Source organism: Eupeodes corollae, chromosome 1 (assembly GCF_945859685.1).
Source record: "Eupeodes corollae chromosome 1, idEupCoro1.1, whole genome shotgun sequence".
Taxonomy (NCBI): domain Eukaryota; kingdom Metazoa; phylum Arthropoda; class Insecta; order Diptera; family Syrphidae; genus Eupeodes; species Eupeodes corollae.
In genome coordinates this window covers 139041968-139062869 of record NC_079147.1, presented here as the reverse complement: position 1 = coordinate 139062869, position 20902 = coordinate 139041968, and the positions used below count along the sequence as shown (strand labels likewise).

Here is a 20902-nt window from a genome sequence, read left to right as displayed (position 1 = left end):
CATTAAAATAGATATTTTTAAGATTAGGTTAAGTTTATATTACAAATATGTCAAAAATAAAATGTAAAATAGTTAAATGAGGAAGAACTTAATATAAGCAATATGAAAGAGATAATAAATGTAAGCTTATTTTGATATTAAATGAAAAAAAAAACTAGTGTACGAAAAAGAAAATATTATGCAATGTAAATGAAAAGAAAGACTCAATAAAGTGAAATGATTAAAATGACGATATCTTTGAAAAATTGCATCAAGGTCCAATTTTATAACCGTTGAGTTATTCAAATTTTAATACGGATTTTAAAAATTTCAAACTATTGACCTGCATTTAATTAATTTTGACAGATAATTGGAAGTCGTAGATGAATGAGGGAATATGGGAGTAGAATTTCCTCATCATTTTTTTAAGAGATTAAAATAATACTGCGAATATTAATGCAAATACATAAAATATTATTAGTTAAAAGAACTCATCTCTCCGGTTTAGGAAGATTTGCTTTAAGATAAAGGTGCCATGCTCCTATTTATTATAACTTTGGTCATCAATTCTTAGATTTATGATAATGTCTTATAAAATAGTGACAAAAAGTGTATTTCATTTTGTTAAGAATTTGACGGAATCTTTTCTTTTTCAGAACCTTCTCTGTGTATTTTTGCCTTGCTGTACGTGTTCATTGATATACTTTCGTTAAATTTTACCCATCACATCGATCTACAGTTTAGGCACCACTGGAAATGCTTATGCGAAGTAGTCTTGTCAAAAATTTTATTCTTTCTTTCTGTCATTTACAATAACACACGTGTGTTCTGTGTTTAATTTTTTAGTTGAATTTTATTTAATTTTAAATAAAATTCGCTAAAAAATGCGTATCGAAACGTGTTATTTTTGTTCCAGCAAAATCTATCCTGGACATGGAATACAATTTGTGAGAAATGACTGCAAAGTAAGTACATATATCAAAAACAATAATAATCCCCATCGAGTTCATACATGCCACCTTCTGAACTGCAACTAAATTCGATAAATTCTCCTTAACTTTTAGATATTTAAATTTTGCCGTGGAAAATGCCACAAAGCCTTCAAAAGGAGGAAGAACCCACGTAAGGTACGCTGGACAAAGGCCTTCCGCAAAGCGTCAGGAAAAGAATTGGCCATTGATCCCAGTTTCGAATTCGAGAAACGACGCAATGTTCCCGTTAAGTATAGCCGTGAAACCTGGAACAAAACTCTGGACGCAATCAAGAAGGTTGTTGAAATCAAAGAAAAACGCCAAGGACAGTTCGTTATGGAGCGTCTGCGTAAGGGACGTGAAGTTGAAATACAAATGGATGTTAAGAACGTGCAGCAAAATATCTCACTTATTCGATCACCTGCTGCTGGTTTGAAGGAGCGTCGTGCTAAGGAGGAAGCTCAAGCTGCAGCAATGATGGATGAGGAAGATGAAGAAAACATTACTTATGTTGATGCTCGTGAGCTTGAGAAGAAACTAGAAGAGGGTACGCTGGATGAAGACATGGAGATGATTGCAGCGAATTGATGTCCTGATTTTAGTGGTAAAAGCTTGCGCGTTAGATTTAAGTGGATATTTTGATAAGCCTGTTAAAAATACATCTTGTAGTTTTTTTTTTCATTAATTGTAACAACTTAATTATAGACAATAGAGTATGTTCCAGTAAAAAGTTCTGTGTTTTCTTTATTGTTTTAAATTGTTCAAGTTAGTTTTTTTGAAGGCAATACGGAATACAGAAAATTGAAGACTACGTGGAGTCGAGTTATACATTGCGAAAACGGCTTTATTGATTTCTTTAAATTGATGCAGAAGTATTGTTCTATTGGATATATTGAAAACATGGCCTTGAGTATGGATCATTATCTTATCTGGTTCCAGACAAAAACAGGTGTCAGACAGAGATGTGTACTTAGTCCAAGCATATTAGATTTTCATTTAAGACATTATAGGTGCATTACCAGGAGGTGTAAATTAAGCAAGTGATATGATCAAAGCCATGCTTTTTGCGGATGATATCTTTATGCTGGCATACTCCTCGGAGGGCTGTTCGAATTCTGTTTGTGATGTTTATTAAGTCAAAAAGGAGTTTATTTTACTCAGAATTTAAAAATGGAAAGGCACCAAATGCAAAAACTGGCGAAGGCATAACCGCCATGAATGCACCATGGAGAGAGTGTTTCAACAACAATTACATTCACAGCAGCAAGTGTTACGCGGCACAAGTATGAGGAGCAAAGAATATGATACAAAACTTAAGTCTTTATAAAAAGAACATTTCGTCTTCCTACAAGCACGCAAAACTATATGCCAATGCTGAAGACTGGTTTATCATCAATGAAATAAATGTAACAAAAATGTTAAAATTCTTCAAAATAGCTTCCTATATCCTGACCCTATTTGAAGGTTGCTTGACTTAAAGAGGTTGGTCTTCGAAGAAAGTATACCACAACCTGGGACCAAGGGCTGCTTGCATTTTTAATTTTAACACCAATTTCAACATAACCAAGGATGTTAATCCTTTAGTACTAAACCGCACAATAAAAACCTCTCTGAAGCTTCATTCAGTTATGTGTTTTGAAATGACAAAGAACAATGCCGCTTGGTACACATTTAAGCGATACAGAAATAGACAAAATTCAAGCTTTTCGATCAAGTGTCCTAAGCTTAAGATATATTGGTAGGAAAATTTCAAGATCAGATCGTGTCGTCCCCAATTTCTTGGAAGGTCCAGAATCTAATCATAAAAAGATCCGAGCGTCTGCAGAAGCTGACACGACCGGCGCCAAAAGAGCTGTTTGATCAGTGTTTCATCAAATTCGGTACATTCTTGGCGAAAAATTCGTGACAAATTGGGGTTAGGAGATTCGGTTTCAACGGGTTTTTGTTCCTGAAAAAAACAATGGAATGATTGCTCGGTACAAAATGGTGTCAGATCCAAATTTTCCCGTCAAAATATGGACAGGAATTGGAAAATCGTAAGTTTTCTTATGAATGATTTTTTGTATAGGTAGATTATTTTCGGTGACGAAAAGAAGTTTAACCTTGATGGGCCATATGGTTACAACGGATATTGGCATGATCTGAGAAAGTAATTTAGTTTCTCCTAGAGAAACTTCGGTGGTGGCAGTTGTTTGGTGGTTTGGGGGCCTTCTATTAACCCGCTAAAGTTGCCTTGACTTGACCTCTACAAGGACGAACAGTTCAGCTAACATCCAGGTGTTTCAGGATAATTTAGTTCCCAACTTAAGACGGTTTCCTCGAATTCGACATGTCGTCCAGCAATATAATGCACCAATTTACGTTGCTTATCAAAGTTTGAAATGGTTCGAGTATAATTAAATACATTTGATGAAGTGGACGGCAGGTTCTCCAGATTGTAGCCCTATTAAAATTTTGACGCACAAAATTTCCTGCAATTGGAAGAGTACTAAATGACCTTGAGATACACAAATCCGCTGCCCCGGAAATTATCTCCCCATTGTTCAGAAGGGGTTCTGTTTAACGCTGTCAAAACCGCTGGATTAGCTTTTCTATCTTTCCTACCGTACAGATCTGTTTCCGATCGGATGGAAAACAGCATTTGTCTAGCCTGTCCCAAAAAAGACCCTTCTAACTAACTTCCAATACCAGTCACGTCCTGCCAAATTAGCCAGTTTCGTTCGGCCTCTAAAACAATTCAGCAGTTCTAGGAATGCTCAGATCAGTTAACCCCGGAAATCAATTTCAGACGTACTGTCAAGTATAGAGATTCATTTTTAAAGCGCACATCAAGAATATGGAATTCTCTGTTTTTACCTCCCATTTTGTGAATGTGAATTGTTCTCTCCTCTTAAATCCTTCCCTATTTTCCTAACGCTCGCACTATGTTGATAAAGGATATTAATAACATTTTGAGTGCCTGTAAATTATTGTTGATCTCTTTATAATCAATATCGTTTGCATCCAAATTATTTAGTTTTTTGAAAATATGTGTGTGATAGCTACGTCCTGCTGTAACCTGATAACATTATGGTTTCCTATACGATTGTCTTTTTTCTAATTTTCATAAGAATTTGCTAATCTATATATTAAATGATTGTTTGCGAAATTTACTTTTTCAAGGCTTTTTTGTCATCTTGTGAAATTTAAGAAAAATACAAAAAATTAATTATTGTATATTTGTTTCCCAGGGGCTTATGTTAGAAGGAATTAAAAAAAAACGATGTATCCATAAAAATATCTTATTTTAAAAATACAAATTTCCTTTTATCAATTTTTTTTTCAAACAAACTTCACTAATTGAATCTGCTCAAGAAGTTATTGAGAATTTAGTAATGGACATTAACGCAGGTAAGCATAAAACATAAAATCGATATCATACCATGAGGTTTTCATATCAACAAGTCGTTGTTTATTCAAATGGAAATACAACCCCCCTACCACAATAAATTATTGATATTGACCGATGGAGACATGCTTTCTCCCTAATTAGATTATAACTGATGGTGTCTATCTTCAATACATAAACTTATAATATGGGTCAGTGTTTTGTTTTCTCCTGGTTTGGAAAGTTCTTATAGAATCGAAGATTTTGATTCTTACTTAAACAAATAATGTCTTATACTGGAAGTTCGTAGACAAAATAAAATACTTTTACTTTATATATATTGCTTTTCTTTTGTTTATAGAAATTTTAACTTTCCTTGCGGTGATAATTGCAATTCTGAGCTTCCTATGGATTCTTATTTATCAGCTTATCAAGGAAAATGTATCAAATCTACTAACACCATCAGAAGGATATGTATTTGATTATATAGTTGGTAATCGGTGGCGTATACTTACTTTTTTTCGGTTTTTGTATTGATTTATTCCTTTATTATTATTTTGACAGTGGGTGGAGGAACAGCTGGTTCGGTGTTGGCAACTTTGCTGACAAAACATTCGAATTCGACGGTGCTTCTTATTGAAGCAGGAGATAAATTTGGATTTATAAGCAAAATTCCATTGTTGGCAACTGTTTTACAGAAGAGCGTTAATGATTGGTCGTTTTTTTCAGTACCACAGAAGTATTCATCAAAAGGTTTACATGATAAGGTAATAATAATTTCTCCTTAAGTATATTATGGTTTCGCGTAGATTTGACATTATACATATGTTATTTCATGTTGTGCTAAGACTCTTTTAAATTGATATTGTTAAATAAGGACGCAAGTGATTTTCTGTCTTGTATGATTTTAAAAATCAATTTCAAAAAATCAACTTCATTTTGTGAGTGGAAGCAACTTTTATTTTTGACTTAATTTTCTGTAGCTTCGTCATCCACCGGAAGGGGAAGAACTTCACCAAAGGCAGGCTCTGACGAATTCGATCTTAATTTTTGCTTTAGGGCTGATTAATGAGTGGTTTGATGTCAACGTGTGATCAAAGTGCTTTTGAAGCATTTTAATCATCTTTGTCAGTGTGATCAGAATATCTGTCTACACGTTGAATTTTATGAAGAGAAAAGTTTTCATCTGAAATCATATAAGCACTGATTCCATCGCAGTCCCGCAGGGACTTTAGTCAAAGAATTTACTCAAAGTCAAAAACAGGGTGTTTCTTTGAAAAACAAATCAAAAAACTTAACTCTTCTACCAAAACGTAAGGGGACTTCGTAGCAAGACTACTGACATTTTTCTTAACTCCCAATCACTTCCACACGACGTATTCGTTTTGACAGAAACGTGGCTTAATTCAAGCTTTTCCGCCACAGAACTTTTTAGTCAAGAGTTCGAAGTTTACAGAAACTATCGTCATGTTGGTAATGCAAAGGATTTAGGTGGAGGTGTACTCATAGCGGTAAAAAATACATATTTCTCTTCTTCTGTATCTTTTCCATTTGTATTATCAATTGAACTGGTATGTGTAAAGATAATGGTACAGACTAAGACTTTTTTCATTTTAAACGTTTACATTCCTCCAAAAAGTGTGGAGTCTGTTTATAACGATCTCTCCTTGGCATTAGACTATCTTATAAATTTGTCCAGCTCTGACACCAATATCTTACTTCTAGGTGATTTTAATTTACCACACATTTACTGGATTCCATCCGCAGACGAATCCTGCCTTGAAGCCTCTCCTTCTTCTTCACAAATGGAACTATCTCTGCTCGATAAAGTCCTTCTTACTGACTTACAATAGTCTTTTCTTCTGACGCTATTAGTACTCTTGTTCTAGAATCTAGATCAGGAATTACTAATATTGACAAATATCACCCGCCTTTGGACATTTTTTTTGACTTAAGTAATCACCTTACTAATCACAGTAATATATAATTTTAATTTCAGAAGAGCCAATTTCCAGCAGTTGTCTGAAGATTTAACCATATTTCTGGAATTGCTGATACACTAGCATTTTCTATCATTGACGAAGCAGTTTCAACTTTTTATAGGATCCTTAATTATGGTTTTGAACAAAATTTACCGATAAAGAAATCAAGAAATACAAACTTTAGCCATCCTTGGTACATGAAAGAATTGCCTTTACTGCGTAACAAAAAATATAAGGCATGGAAAACGTATCTCAAAACTCTGTGTCCAGTCAACTTCTCTTTTTATGTTGAACTCTTTAACCAATTTAAATCACTTTCTAATTTTGTATATGCTTGTTATGTTACTGATATGGCCACCTTCTTGAAAGAGAATCCTAAAAAAATTTGGAATTTTGTAAACTCAAAGAAAAAATCAGATGGCTTTCCAGTTAACTTCACTTACAAGAACCTTTCGTTAGATAAAACTTTTGATATCTGTAACGCTTTCGCAACGAATTTCCGTGAAGAAGTTGATGAAGTATATTTTCATAATATTCACACTTTTTCGTGAACTAGCTGTAGTCACATACCTGTGCTACAGAGTACGGTCCTTGATCTTTTATCTGCGTTGAATGATGACTGCTCAGCCGGTCCTGATGGTATTCCCCCGATAGTACTAAAAAAGTGTAGTAATGCTTTAGTTGAACTCCTTACGTTCTTATTCAAACTTTCTCTAAAAACAGGCAAATTTCCCAGCATATGGAAGAAGTCATTTCTAACACCAATTTTCAAGAAAGGTAACAAGGCGGATATGACAAACTACAGGCCCATTGCAAAGCTTTCTTGCATTCCTAAAGTATTTGAATAAGTTGTTTGTGAAAGTGTAGCATATTTTAGTAAAAAAAAAGGTCAACCGTTACTAATCTCCTCACATTCTCATGTTCACGCTTTAGAACAAGGTTATGAAGTTGAGTGTGTATACACTGACTTTTCTAAAGCTTTTGACCAACTTAGCCACGGAATTATTTTATTTAAACTCAAAGCTCTTGGTTTTCCACCATTTTTCTAAGCTTGAATTAAGTCATGCCTTGAAAACAGATCCTACGAGGTAAAATTTAGAAATTGTCATTCTGAACCTTTTGTTCCTCAATCTGGTGTTCCCCAGGGAAACCATCTTGGCCCTTTTCTGTTCATCCTGTCTATTAACGATGTATCGTGATGTCTACGCTCAAGTGAACTTCTCATTTTTGCTGACGATATGAAGATTTTCAAATTAATAAAGTCCACCCATGATCGTATTCTTTTACAAGCCGACATTGATAGTTTCACATTTTGGTGTGGGAAAAATAGCCTTTTACTCAACCCTTTAAAATGCCAGACTTCAAATTTCACTAAAATACTAATCAGTAATATATTTGACTACTGTATATCACAGTTCTGTCGTGTTTTCACATTTAAAGATTTAGGTGTACATTTCTGTTCCAACTTAGAGTTTACACATCACATTAATTTTATTGTTATTAAGGCAAGTTCTATGCTTGGTTTTATAAAACAATGGGCAAAGGAGTTCAATGATCCCTATGTTACCTTTTCTTTGTATAATTGCCATGTTCGTCCTCATCTTGAATATGCTTCGCAGGTATGGACTCCCTATTACGAAATTCATAGAAAACGTATTGAATCAATTCAACATAATTTCATTCGCTTTGCCCTAAAAGGTCTTCTTTCTTCAAATGCAATCTCTCCATCAAAGGCGAGTTAATAATGACTTGTTATTTTTTCATCAACTCATTAATGGTGAAATTGATGCACCTTATTTGCTATCTTGTGTACATTTGAATTACCGGGGCGGAACTCATCACCTGCGCACATTTGATTTTATACATATTAACTTCCATAGAACTAACTATGGGAAGAATTAATCTTTAAGTCGAATGAGCATTTTATATACATAACTTAAACTGTTCATCGATAGATTTAAATTTAAATTTAATTTTAATTTTAATTTTAATTTTATTTTACTACTTTCTGAAATTCTGAAGTGTAAAAAAAAAAAAACAATAGGTCTTGAAGTATATTCCTCTATTTTTACTTCTGCACTCTACCAATTAGGAATGAGCCGATCCACTGAAGTAGACTTGAGTGTATGCCGAATACTTCAAGTTTACGAAGCAATATACTTTGACGTACAGAATCGAAGGCTTTGCTGAAGTCAGTATAAATAGCATCAATTTTGCTTTGGGTTTCAATAGAATCGAAAGAAGGAAAAGAAGCTGAATTAGTAACAGTCGATCTTCCAGAAATAAATCCATGTTGGGCACTACTAACATGTTCCTTCACAAGAAAATCAAGTTTTATTTTAATTAAACTTTCTAAAAGTTTAGGAATGGCAAATTTCCCTATAGCTTTCAACTTTGTTTTTAGAGCCCGATTTAAAATTTGGAATCAAGAAAGATAATTTCCATTCATCCAGAAATATTCCGGAAAACAAAGAACGGTAAAAAAAAATAATAAGCAGAGGTAGGCAAAGAATTAAGCTGTACGGACCCAATATCCACTTTGGGCCGATCATTAGAAGGAATTAAAGCATATCCCTGACAATATCATTTACTGATGCTTTAAAATCATCATATGGAATAAAATAAGATCAAGAATATTGTTCAAATTATTAACAACATTATTGATTTGATATAAATTAAGAGCAAATAGACCATCAATGAAAGTTATTTCAGTATCTTTTTTTAAGTTACAAGGTATATGCATATTTTCATTAAAAGAATGTAACCAATTTACATCAATTAAAATCGTCGATTACGAAAACTTTTTATGAACTATTGTTAAGATTGTATACAAAATCAATATAAGCAAGGTGTTTTTAATAAATATCAATGTTACTTTTCGGTGGAATATAACTCACAAAAATGTAAACGATAACACCTGTTCCAAGACAGATTGAAACGCATATTTGTTCGATTTCCAAGTAACTAAATAACAAGAAATGCTTGAACGGACTCCCAAAAGTATAACATTACCACGATCTTTAGCAGTAAAACAACGATCCTTGCAAAAGGTGATGTAAGAGTTTCCGTCAAAAAGTTCAGAATCAGAGATTCCACTCCAAAGCCAGGATTCCACAATAATTATTATATCATAATCGGCATGACTAGATGCAAGGTATAAAGCAGGTAGTTTAGTTTGAACCCCATGGGAGTTATGGTAGTACATCTTAAGACAAGCAGCATTTAAGGAGTTATAGATGGAGAAACATTAATTATAGTTTTATGTGTCCCCCCATTAATGGTATGTTTTTTGGAATGTGTTCAAATTTTCGAATTTTGATCCCGCAAGGCTAAAATGATGGTTTGAATACAGAATTAACAATCTCAGCAGGAACTCCAATTTTAAAACAAATTAATCTTATCTGGGCCTTGTTTGATCTCAGCTTTTCTTTGAAAGTTACGCCATTCTAATTTGTTTCATTGTTTAATGTTTCGCAAGTTAAAGTTTTCGGATAAGGTCTTCTATATTTCGTAAGATTTTTGTCGCACTTCGGAGCTTTTTAAATATCTGCCATATAAGTCCCGATGGTTTTTCATATAAAAGGTTTAACATTAAAGGCGGGTTGATTTTAAAATTTAATAAAGCAAGTTGTATATAAGACATCAGTTTTTCAAGTTTTCATCTTTATTTAAAAGCCTTATCAATGACATTATGTGTGAAATATAACATCGTTTAAATGGCCGCCTCGGCTTTGTTGGGTGACGCATTCGAAAGGTTCAGTCTTCGATGACTTTGGCGCATAAATAATATCGAATTAGACCGATGTTTTTACTTATGGTGTCTTTTAGGGCAGGCCACAAGAAGTTGGTCAACAACAATCTATAGGTATCGCCGTTGACAGTGATAGCCAGCGCTATGATACCGATTTCGTAGGATGAAAGTTTTTATACGTTTTATGAAAATAAATTGTGATTTGCAGTTGTCTGAACAGTAAGTACTCTGACTTCCGAAAGGGATTCGTTCGTAGATTATGGTCTAACTTAGTGTAGATCTTTACGTGTAACAGATGGTGCTATATTTTTAGAAACTAAGATTTTAATTTTATTGACTTTACTTCATCTTATTTTGAACACTTAAGAAGAAACTTTTAGGGCTTTATTTTGAAAGGTAGTATTACAAATGGTACGGAGTTGCCACCAAATTTTGTAGGACTATAGAAAAATTAGAAACATGTATTTACACACAAAATACATAAATAAAAGCTGAGTCGTCAGCTCATTGGAAAAAATGAGGTGATGATGAAATAAATTCAAAAAATAGGCTGGGATGCGACAAACACTGATAACTTTCCATCCCGTCTGTCGATTTGTCTTGCTTAAAAGGTTGTCTATATGTAGTCGTATCAATTTGCGTACTATTTTTTGTAGATTTTATTTTTTTTTTTATAAAAAAAACGGATTGTTGGATTTTTATATAAAAATTACTGAATATCAAAACAATATTTTCTGTGAAATAAAATAAGTTTGAAGTCAATATTTTTAATTTTTGAAGAGCTATTTGAGTCGAAAATCAATTTTTACCAACTTTTGTTAATTTTTTTTAGGTTTTTAATTTTTTGTACAAAAACTGTCAATTTGATTTTTCTCAAAGTTTGTCCTAGTGTTGAAAACAATATTTCTAATAAGTAAAAATTAATAAGAAACTATTATCTCAAATTTTTGAAAAGATATTTGAGTCGAAAATCATTTTTTACCAACTTTTGTTAATTTTTTTCCGGTTTTTAATTGTTTGTAAAAAAACTGTCAATTCGATTTTTTTCAAAATGTTATTGAATGTTGACAACAATATTCTTTGAAAGATAAAAGTAAATTAAAGCTAATATCTCAAAGTTTTGAAAAGATATTTGAGTCGAAAATCAATTTTTACCAACTTTTATTAATTTTTTTTTAGGTTTTTATTTTTTGTAAGAAAACTGTCTATTTGATTTTTCACAACATTTTTCAAAATGTTGAAAACAATATTTTTTACAAGATAAATAAGCTTAAAACCCAAATTTCAAGTTTTTGAAAAGATATTTGAATCGATTTTTACCGATTTTGAGTAATGTTTTTTTGAATTTTTATTTTTATAAAAAAAGTGTCAATTCGATTTTTCTCAAAATAGTATCATCTGTTTCTGTCCATCTTTTCTTTGGTCGTCCAATTAGTCTTCTGCTTTCTAGTGGTGTCCATTTTGTAATGATTTTTGTCCATCTTTGGTCCTGTATTCTAGATGTATAGTCATTATCTTAGTTTTTGACATATTGATATGAAGTCCAATTTTTTTGCATTCATTTGTCAATTCTATGAGCATATTTTGTAATTGTCCGGAAGTTGATGAAATGAGAACTATGTCATCAGCGAATCTAAGGTTGCTCAAATATTGTCCCCAAATATTTATTCCATATCTATTGATCCAGTTTAGTTTCTTGAATATTTCTTCCAGTACGGCAGAGAATAATAGTGGTGACATTGGATCCCCCTGTCTTACGCCTCTTTTTATTTGTATTTCTCTTCCTATTCTTTCATATTATTTATATTTTATATTTTTCAACGTCGTTATAAAGATAGGATGAATTACTTGGTTTGTCAGCGATGTCCATATTTCGTCATGTTCTACTGAGTCAAATGCTTTAATGAAGTCAATGTATAAAAAATACAAAGGTTTTTCAAATTCGTTAGTTTTTTCAATTAGTTGGTTCTTTGTTTGTAGATGGTCTATTGTTCTCCATATTTGAGCATTTCTGTTACAATGTTACCATCATTTCCTGTACACTTATCTGTCTTAAGATCATCAATTGCTTGCTAACAGTATTTAAGTTGGAGTAACTGTCCGCCATCGATATATTATCATTTTTTATTTTTTTGTCGATTTTACATTTCTCCTATTAACAGCGTTGCTATTTTTGTTCTTAATTGATGGTATTCACTCTTTTCCGTTTTTAAGAAATGATTTTGTCTTTTTAATAGATTTTGTGCTCCTTAATATGTATATCTTTTATAATTGTTTCTTTATATGTTTGGATATCATTTTTCGCATCTTCTTTTATGGTTTTCCGAAGGTATCTTAGTTCATTTTTTTCCTGGTCTGATAAGTTGTCCTTGTTTCGTAGGTTATCTCTTCTGGTTATCAGCGCTTTAGTGTCATTTGTTAATTTATCAGGTTTTGTAGTAACAGCAGTCATAATTGAAACTTTCGCCGATTTCTTTATTATCTGTTCTAATGAATCATACTCGTATGTACTTTGAAAATGTTCGTTTATTCTATTTGTAGTTATATTAAGTCTTATTTCTTTCTTAGGCGGGTCATTGTATTTTTCAATATTTTCGGTTGGTATTATTCTAGGAATACTGAGTGTTTGTTTGTTTCTTTTCAGCGTATTATGGTCCACTTTTATTTTTGCTCTTACTAGCCTATGGTCGCTATCAAATTTAAAATTATTCAATACGGAGATGTCGTTAATAGTTTTCAGTGTATTTGTTAGAACTAAGTCAATTTCGTTCTTTGTTATCCCATTCGGGTGAATCCAGGTCCATTTCCGTGTTTCTCTTTTTTTGAAGAAAGAATTTGCAAATCTGAGATTCGTCTCTTCCAGCCACTTTATAAGTAGGTCTCCTCTTTTGTTTCTTCGTCCGTATCCAAATAGTCCCATTACTTCTTCATTGTTGTCAATCTGTTTCCCTTACTTGGCGTTGAAATATCCTATAACATACATAATCTCCGTTTTTGTTTCATTATATACTTTGTCCAATAAATTGTAGAAGTTCGAAATTTCTTCGTCAGTTGCTATTTTGGTCGGGGCATAAACCTGAATTATCGTCATTTTTGTGTTTTGTATTTTTAAACATACGCTACATATCCTTTCACTTAAAAATCGTACATTTATTATTCTGTCCTTAAACTCTTTTTGATGAGAAATGCAACTCCATGCAAGCCTGTGGTCTCAACAATGTAACAGAATATATCATTATCATTCTGGTTTTTAATTATGTCTTGTCCAAAAATTCTTAGCTCGGATAGTCCCAGTATATCCCAGTTGATTGTTGATAATGCTATTCTTAGTTCTGATTGTTTTGCTTCTGTAGCTAATGTTCTTTCATTGTATGTACAAATGTCTAGAGTGTTTTTGGATTGGTCTTGGTTTGATGGGTAGTTTGTAGGGAATTGGCCGTCATTCCCCACGATCGATGGCTAATCGGCTTGGGGTAGAGTCCTTATTATTCAAAGAGCATATACGCTTTCATATTATACTTTCACGGCAAAATGCCGGCACTGTGCAGTGTAGCAACCGTCTACTGCCACTACAGTATACGGCAGCCGTACGGCGCGATAAGCTTAGTGGCGTACGTGACGAAATGCATGTTTTCACATCATACGATTTTATTCGTGCGCCAGAGTTCGATCAGCCACATCAAGCACGATTACTTGTGATTAAATATTTACTTAAAGTATACTAAGCACAGGAACCCTGCATATATCGTGTCTTACCGTACGGTTAAAACCGTATAATGTGTAATTAGCCATTTATCCGGTTTATGCCGCCCGGTTTTTTGCCGTTTGGTCAAAACCGTGTAGTGTGAAACGAGCCTTTGGCGCATAAATAATATCGAATTTGAACGATGTTATTACTTATGATGTCTTTCAGGGCAGGCCACAAAAAGTTGGTGAACATCAACATCGTAGCACACTACACGGTTTTTACCGTAGGGGAAAAAACCGGACCTTCATCTTATTTTGAACACTTAGCAAGATACTTTTAAGGCTTTATTTTGAAAGGTAGTATTACAAATTGTACGGAATTGCCACCAAATTTTGTAGGACTGTATAGAAATTTAAAACATGTATTTACAAACAAAATAAATAAAAGCTGAGTCGTCAGCTCATTAGCAAAAACACAAATAATTAAAATAGTAAACATTAGTTGAAATAAATTCTGTTGAAATATTAGTTCCAATTTTGAGTTTTAAAATGACGTTATAGTGTTTAATGTTGGCTTCTACCTACTCAAGGAATTCTTCCATTAAGCCTTAAGAGCTATCAAACGTATCAACATCTCAAAACGAAACATTAGAAAATTCTCAAATTTATTTCAAAAATATATAAGATTTTTTAAGAGATTGAGAACTTTAAAAAAAAAACGCATACAATTTGCAAAATCTCATCGATTCTTTATTTGAAACGTTAGATTGGCATATACTTTTTGAAGATAATTTCATTTAAATGTTGACCGCGGCTGCGTCTTAGGTGGTCTATTTGGAAAGTCCAATTTTGGGTAACTTTTTCGAGCATTTCGGCCGGAATAGCCCGAATTTCTTCGGAAATGTTGCCTTCCAAAGCTGGAATAGTTGCTGGCTTATTTGTGTAGACTTTAGACTTGACGTAGCCCCACAAAAAATAGTCTAAAAGCGTCAAATCGCATGATCTTGGTGGCCAACTTACCGGTCCATTCCTTGAGATGAATTGTTCTCTGAAGTTTTCCCTCATAATGGCCATAGAATCGCGAGCTGTGTGGCATGTAGCGCCATCTTGTTGAAACCACATGTCAACCAAGTTCAGTTCTTCCATTTTTAGCAACAAAAAGTTTGTTAGCATTGAACGATAGCGATCGCCATTCACCGTAACGTTGCGTCCAACAGCATCTTTGAAAAAATACGGTCCAATGATTCCACCAGCGTACAAACCACACCAAACAGTGCATTTTTTCGGGATGCATGGGCAGTTTTTGAACGGCTTCTGGTTGCTCTTCACTCCAAATGCGACAATTTTGCTTATTTAGGTAGCCATTCAACCAGAAATGAGCCTCATCGCTGAACAAAATTTGCCGATAAAAAAGCGGATTTTCTGCCAACTTTTCTAGGGCCCATTCACTGAAAATTCGACGTTGTGGCAGATCGTTCGGCTTCAGTTCTTGCACGAGCTGTATTTTATACGGTTTTACACCAAGATCTTCGCGTAAAATCTTCCATGTGGTCGAATAACACAAACCCAATTGCTGCGAACGGCGACGAATCGACATTTTACGGTCTTCAGAAACTCTCAGAAACAGACGCAATATTCTCTTCTGTACGCACTGTACGCATTCGTGTGGTTGGTTTAATGTCCAATAAAGTAAACTGAGTGCGAAACTTGGTCACAATCGCATCAATTGTTTGCTCACTTGGTCGATTATGTAGACCATAAATCGGACGTAAAGCGCGAAACACATTTCGAACCGAACACTGATTTTGGTAATAAAATTAAATGATTTGCAAGCGTTGCTCGTTAGTAAGTCTATTCATGATGAAATGTCAAAGCATACTGAGCATCTTTCTCTTTGACACCATGTCTGAAATCCCGCGTGATCTGTCAAATACTAATGCATGAAAATCCTAACCTCAAAAAAATCACCCTTTACATACATAGTTTTTACGTCTGTATAGATTTTCGTCATCAAAAAAATAAAATAATTGTTGTTCGATTACCATCGTCAAATTTATATGAAAATGAAAACCATTAATGCAAAAAAACATTTCTTGCAGTAAATAGCGAAAAATTATTGATTATCTGTAGCGAGGCTCGATTTACCGCTTCTTTGTTGCGTATACTACACAAATCATTTATTTGAATGTTTTTACTTAAATATCGGTTCCGAAACAAATTGTTTAACAACACCAATTAATGATCTTTTTATCACAAATCCACAAATAAACAGGAAATCCGATCGAGTTATAAAACAGTTTAAAATTTCTTCTATACATTACACCCTATTCTAAGCTAACTTTCTTGACAGCTGTAAGTTTCAAACGTTTTAGCCTTATCTACCATCTACAATATTTTCGAAATATTACTGTTTTAATAAAAATGTGTCCTAAATCTTTGATATAATAGTTTTTAACTAAAATTCAAATATTTTATTACTTGATTCACTCGTTTTTGTCAATTGCAGCGTCAAGCTCTTCCCCGAGGGAAAGGTCTAGGTGGATCTTCGCAAATGAATTTTATGCTCCATTTTGATGGATATCAAAAAGATTTTGATCGTTGGCAAGAAATTGGCCTTAAAAAATGGTCATGGAACAATATTCAACCATTTATTGAAGCAGCAAAGCCAAAAAGTGACGAATATTTTAAAATAAGACGATACTATTCCAAACTTTCCGAAGCATTTGATAGAGCTAAAGCCGATTTCGAGCATAAACCATGGAATTTTCGTAGAGCAAAATACACAATTAAGCGAGGATATCGTTTTGGAGTTTTTCAAAAATATCTTCAAACCGTTTATGGCAAATGGAATTTGAAAATTATAACCAATGCTGTTGTGAGTCGTGTGAATATTCAAAATGGTGTTGCTGAATCTGTGATAGTTGGAATTAAGAATGATGACGATGGAAAGGAAGAAAAATTCAAATTCACTGCTAGCAAAGAGATAATCATTTCAGCTGGAGCCTATCAATCCCCACAGATTTTACTCTCGTCCGGAATAGGTCCGAAATTATTTTTGCAGAAAATACGAATTCCAGTGCAATTAGATCTACCACGAGTTGGACACAATCTTTTTGATCACATGAATTTGCCGCTTTTTGTATCGGTAGCCGAAAAGACAAGCATCAATGCTAATGCTCTATTAAGCCTGAGGGAAATCTTTACTTATTTTACAGCTGGAACTGGGCATTTCGGTAATTTCGGGGTTATTGGAAATGTTGATAGCATGGAGGATAAAGGAACTTCGATGTTATTCGGCGTTGGAGCCATCGACGAAAGTGCCCTCATGTCTGTGTCAAACTTCAAAAGAGAACACTTTCGAGCGTTGTTTCCACTTTATTACAATTCAACACAAGAAGGGTTAGTGCTGATCTCAACTTGTCTGCAACCTGAATCAAGAGGTTTTGTTACCATAAGGAATAACAACGTTCGACGAAATCCACTTATAAATCCAAATTACTTAGCTGAAATAGAAGATGTTAACTGTACTATTCGTGCTATTCGTAAAAGTGTGAAGATTGTAACTTCCGATGCGTTTAGCCTTCTTAAGCCGAAAATTTATTGGCCTAAGATCAGGGAGTGCTCGAATTTTGGACCATTTGAAAGAGACTTAAAATGGAATCAACCATCAGATAATTATTTGGAGTGTATTTTACGATACGTTGGATTGACTTCTCATCATCCAGGAGGAAGCTGTGCGATGGGATTGACAAAATTTGATGGTGTGGTGGACCAAGAACTGAGGTAATTACATCAGTGGATTTGTTTCTTTTCTCTAAAGAATTGAAGGTTTTATTTTACAGAGTTCACGGTGTAAAAGGATTGAGAATAATTGACGCTAGTGTTCTACCCACGCCAATATCAGGAAATCCAAATTCAATAATTGTTGCAATGGCTATAAGAGGGGCTGCTTTTATTTTAAAATCAAATAAAGACAAATAGTGACTTTATACAGGAAAACGCACATTTTTTTATTAGCAAAGGATTTACTTAGAAAAAGGTATTTCATTAAAATACCACCTTTCGGCGAGGCTGGTAGAGGGTCAGTCATTTTTTGTTTGACTACCGTCAGGCTGCCAGGTTAAAGTGTACATACATTCAAATATTCAAAAAATTTGAATAGACATTTTTTTGAGAATGGTCAACATAATGGTTTCTAAGAACCAAATTGAGTTAAGCAATAGAAATTCACAAATTTGTTGAAGAACAATTATTACATTTTTGTTGCACAAGAGTATTAAGAATTTCACTCACTCACCATTTTTTTAAGGCGTTGAACGCCACTATGAAAAACGAAAAAGCGAATTTGGTTTTGCCAAGACGTTTATTGCTCATTTGACGTTTCTCTCTTGTGGGACGCAACTTTTTAATTCACGCCAATTTCTGTCGTCGAAAAATTTGCTAACGACTGTTATGAAAATATACCAAAATGTAAAACTTTCTCGCATGTTTTTGATTTTATAATTATTGTCCTTGTTTAGGGTTGAAGTAACAAGTCACCGAAGGATAAAAAGACTCAAAGCCGGATTTAGGGGAGGTCAACCGGGTCGGATGCCCCGGGGACTCCAAAAACGGGGGGCCCCACAATATAGACAGAAAATGTTTGTTTAAAATTCTAACTAATAAACACCTACAGTACTTTGTATTGTATATACATTTATGTACATATAAATTAATTACTGCATATCGGTGTCCTTCAATTCTTGGAAAAATCAATTATTATTGACTAATAAGTAATTTGTCCATCGGCTGTTCAATTCTTTGACTTCGTGCAGAATTTGTACACGTTTTTCACAGCTAGTACAGAGCGCCATCGAATTCTGATTGAGAAATTATAGGAGAAGAAAAGCGACCAGTTTTTAGTCTTGAAAAAGCTCAGCTCGTTGGTCTTGTCGAGCTGAAGCTGAGAAAGCCTATACGTAAACGGCTTTTCGGAAATCGGAGAAGCTCTAACCAGCATATCTTCCAATAAAGAGCAAAAAGGCATCGTGAAGCATGAAGCAACGCACATTCTACAGAGGATGAGTGGTGTCAAAACCGCTTTGTTTGCAACATCTTGGAACGATATCTGGAGCGATTCAACGCTATAAAAAAGATTTTGCAAGACCTGGAAATGATAATTTAATCAGCAATGCTTGCACATCATTGAAATCATTCGTGGAATCCAAACGAAATGATTTTGATAAATATGAGGAAGCAGCCACAATCACAATGTACAATCACGCATCCGCACCAGAACGAGAAATGTGAGGTTGAATCCAATCGATTACGGGAAAACATAAGACATAAATCTGTTCGAGATTTGGATTCCTGAATCACATCGAGAAGATGGATGAAAATTTGCACGCTGCAGCAGAGGTATTGGTGAAAATGTATCCGCATTATTTAGAGCCCAGTCTTCGTAATGAGTTGGTTAAATTTGTGTCTTTGATTGACTCATACAAAAAGGAACAGATCAATCGCCTGAACTTTTTTACTACCAAATTCTTGAAAGTCAAAATTTCGGAGCTACATTCCCAAACCTCGAAATCGCATTGAGAATGTATTTGGTTTTGATGGTAACAAATTCCACTGGAGAGCGCTCATTTTCAAAAATGAAAATTATAAAAAATAGTCTTCCAACCACGATTGGACATAACCGTCTATCGCAGGTTTCTCTCCATTGAGCATTGAAAGCGATTTATTCCGAGAACTGGATTTCAAAGAAATCATCAACGATTTTTTGGCGAAAAGACCTCGAAAGGTTCCGTTCGTTAGCCCTAAAATTTTAGTCTAGATAATTCTTTTTTCGTTTATATTTATATGTGTTTGTTCAATACTAAAGGAATTTACAATTCACAATAAATTATTTATTGAAAAACTCGAATGAAAAAAATGGGTTACTTTATTAAACAAACAAATTTGGCGAGAGGGAGCCTCCGCTTCTTTATTGCTTTGAGGCTTCTGGACCTCTAAATCCGGCCCTGAAAAGACTTGTTGAGCTCATGTAGCAAAGTGAGCATCTTGTCAGAAATTTCAGAGAGGCGGCTCTTCAAACACAAATAGGCTTGCTGAAAAGGATTCTGTGGCAAAGGATTTGAATTCTCTTTGAATAAGAAGGGAATTTCGGAAGCAAAAATGTTTGTTAAAAAAAAGAAGTCCAAGCTATTGTTGGATAAACTTTTAAGCAGAAGGATTTGAACGATGTTGACGAAGCAATAGCTAGGGTTCTGTCGTTCAATGCACTCGTAAGTCCATCAGAATACGCCGCAAGTGGTTCGTTTCATACTGCAACGGCGAATAAAACTCAAACATTTTCAGAATCTGTTAAAACTGCAGCTCCGAATCCTTTAACCACAAATACGTTATCACCACTAAGAACAAGAAGCCTCCTTAGACAAAATATGTTTTAAAGATCCGACACCGACATACTACCACCCAGTAGAGCACCCATTTCCAACAATAGATGAGGATCTATTTAAGGATTCCGATGTAAGACAGAAAACAAAAAACAAAAAAACGATACAATTTGTTTTTTTTTTGAAATGTTGGAAAACAAACTTAAGTTTAAAACAAATTATTCGCCAAAGTTGATAAATTAACATCGCATTAGCATCTTTTTTAACAAAATTACAAAAATCCTCAAAGAAGATGAAAACGCGATTAATGATATCAATGACAGAAACTTGTAGGTATCAAAGAAAAAACTTCTACGTCCAACAGGGGTAGCTAAGATTTCGAAATGGAACGAAATGAATGCCATAAAAATTGCATTTAAGTAAATCAAAATATAAGGGTGAGTGAGAATTTGGATAAAAAAGAAATATGTTTCTAGATGGCTTTGAATCCTACTGCAAAAGGGCAAGTATAAGTCTACAAGGAACAGTAAATCGGTATTGACGTTTTTAAATTTAAAAAATGAGAAACATTTGGAAGGAATACATATGTATGTTAATCTTTCGAAAAATTAACATCTCTTCTTTGAATAGGACAAAGATCTTCGAAAAAAACATATTTTTATAACTTGGTTTAACGCATTGTTATAAAATGTAAGGCATTGATTTGAAACTTCCTTAGTTGTTTAGATTAAGATTATCTACTTCATTTGCATTAAAGTGCATTCTTTGGACATACATTTTGTCCAAAG

At 33.8% G+C, this 20902-nt stretch overlaps 2 protein-coding genes across 2 annotated transcripts; both read left to right on the top strand.

Moving 5' to 3' along the window:
* The first annotated feature begins 760 nt into the window (after positions 1 to 760).
* Positions 761 to 1680, top strand: LOC129938819 (probable ribosome biogenesis protein RLP24). Its single transcript, XM_056046607.1, has 2 exons — positions 761 to 944; positions 1044 to 1680. Exons 1-2 carry the CDS (start codon positions 864 to 866, stop codon positions 1536 to 1538), a joined length of 576 nt encoding a protein of 191 aa, XP_055902582.1. The 5' UTR covers positions 761 to 863; the 3' UTR covers positions 1539 to 1680.
* A 2816-nt stretch (positions 1681 to 4496) lies between these two features.
* Positions 4497 to 17730, top strand: LOC129939982 (neither inactivation nor afterpotential protein G). The gene is made up of 5 exons (XM_056048193.1): positions 4497 to 4619; positions 4679 to 4810; positions 4882 to 5084; positions 16244 to 17520; positions 17580 to 17730. The coding sequence occupies exons 1-5, from the start codon at positions 4604 to 4606 to the stop codon at positions 17716 to 17718; spliced, it is 1767 nt and encodes a 588-aa protein (XP_055904168.1). The 5' UTR covers positions 4497 to 4603; the 3' UTR covers positions 17719 to 17730.
* Positions 17731 to 20902: the final 3172 nt, after the last annotated feature.

What these genes read in the sequence shown, in the direction of transcription:
- LOC129938819 (XM_056046607.1), top strand. Translation starts at nt 864, where the DNA reads ATGCGTATCGAAACGTGTTATTTTTGTTCCAGCAAAATCTATCCTGGA. An exon ending in TTGTGAGAAATGACTGCAAA is followed by an intron (nt 945 to 1,043) that starts GTAAGTACATAT and finishes CTTAACTTTTAG; the next exon opens with ATATTTAAATTTTGCCGTGG.
- LOC129939982 (XM_056048193.1), top strand. An exon ending in CAAAAGGTTTACATGATAAG is followed by an intron (nt 5,085 to 16,243) that starts GTAATAATAATT and finishes TGTCAATTGCAG; the next exon opens with CGTCAAGCTCTTCCCCGAGG. An exon ending in GTGGTGGACCAAGAACTGAG is followed by an intron (nt 17,521 to 17,579) that starts GTAATTACATCA and finishes TTTATTTTACAG; the next exon opens with AGTTCACGGTGTAAAAGGAT.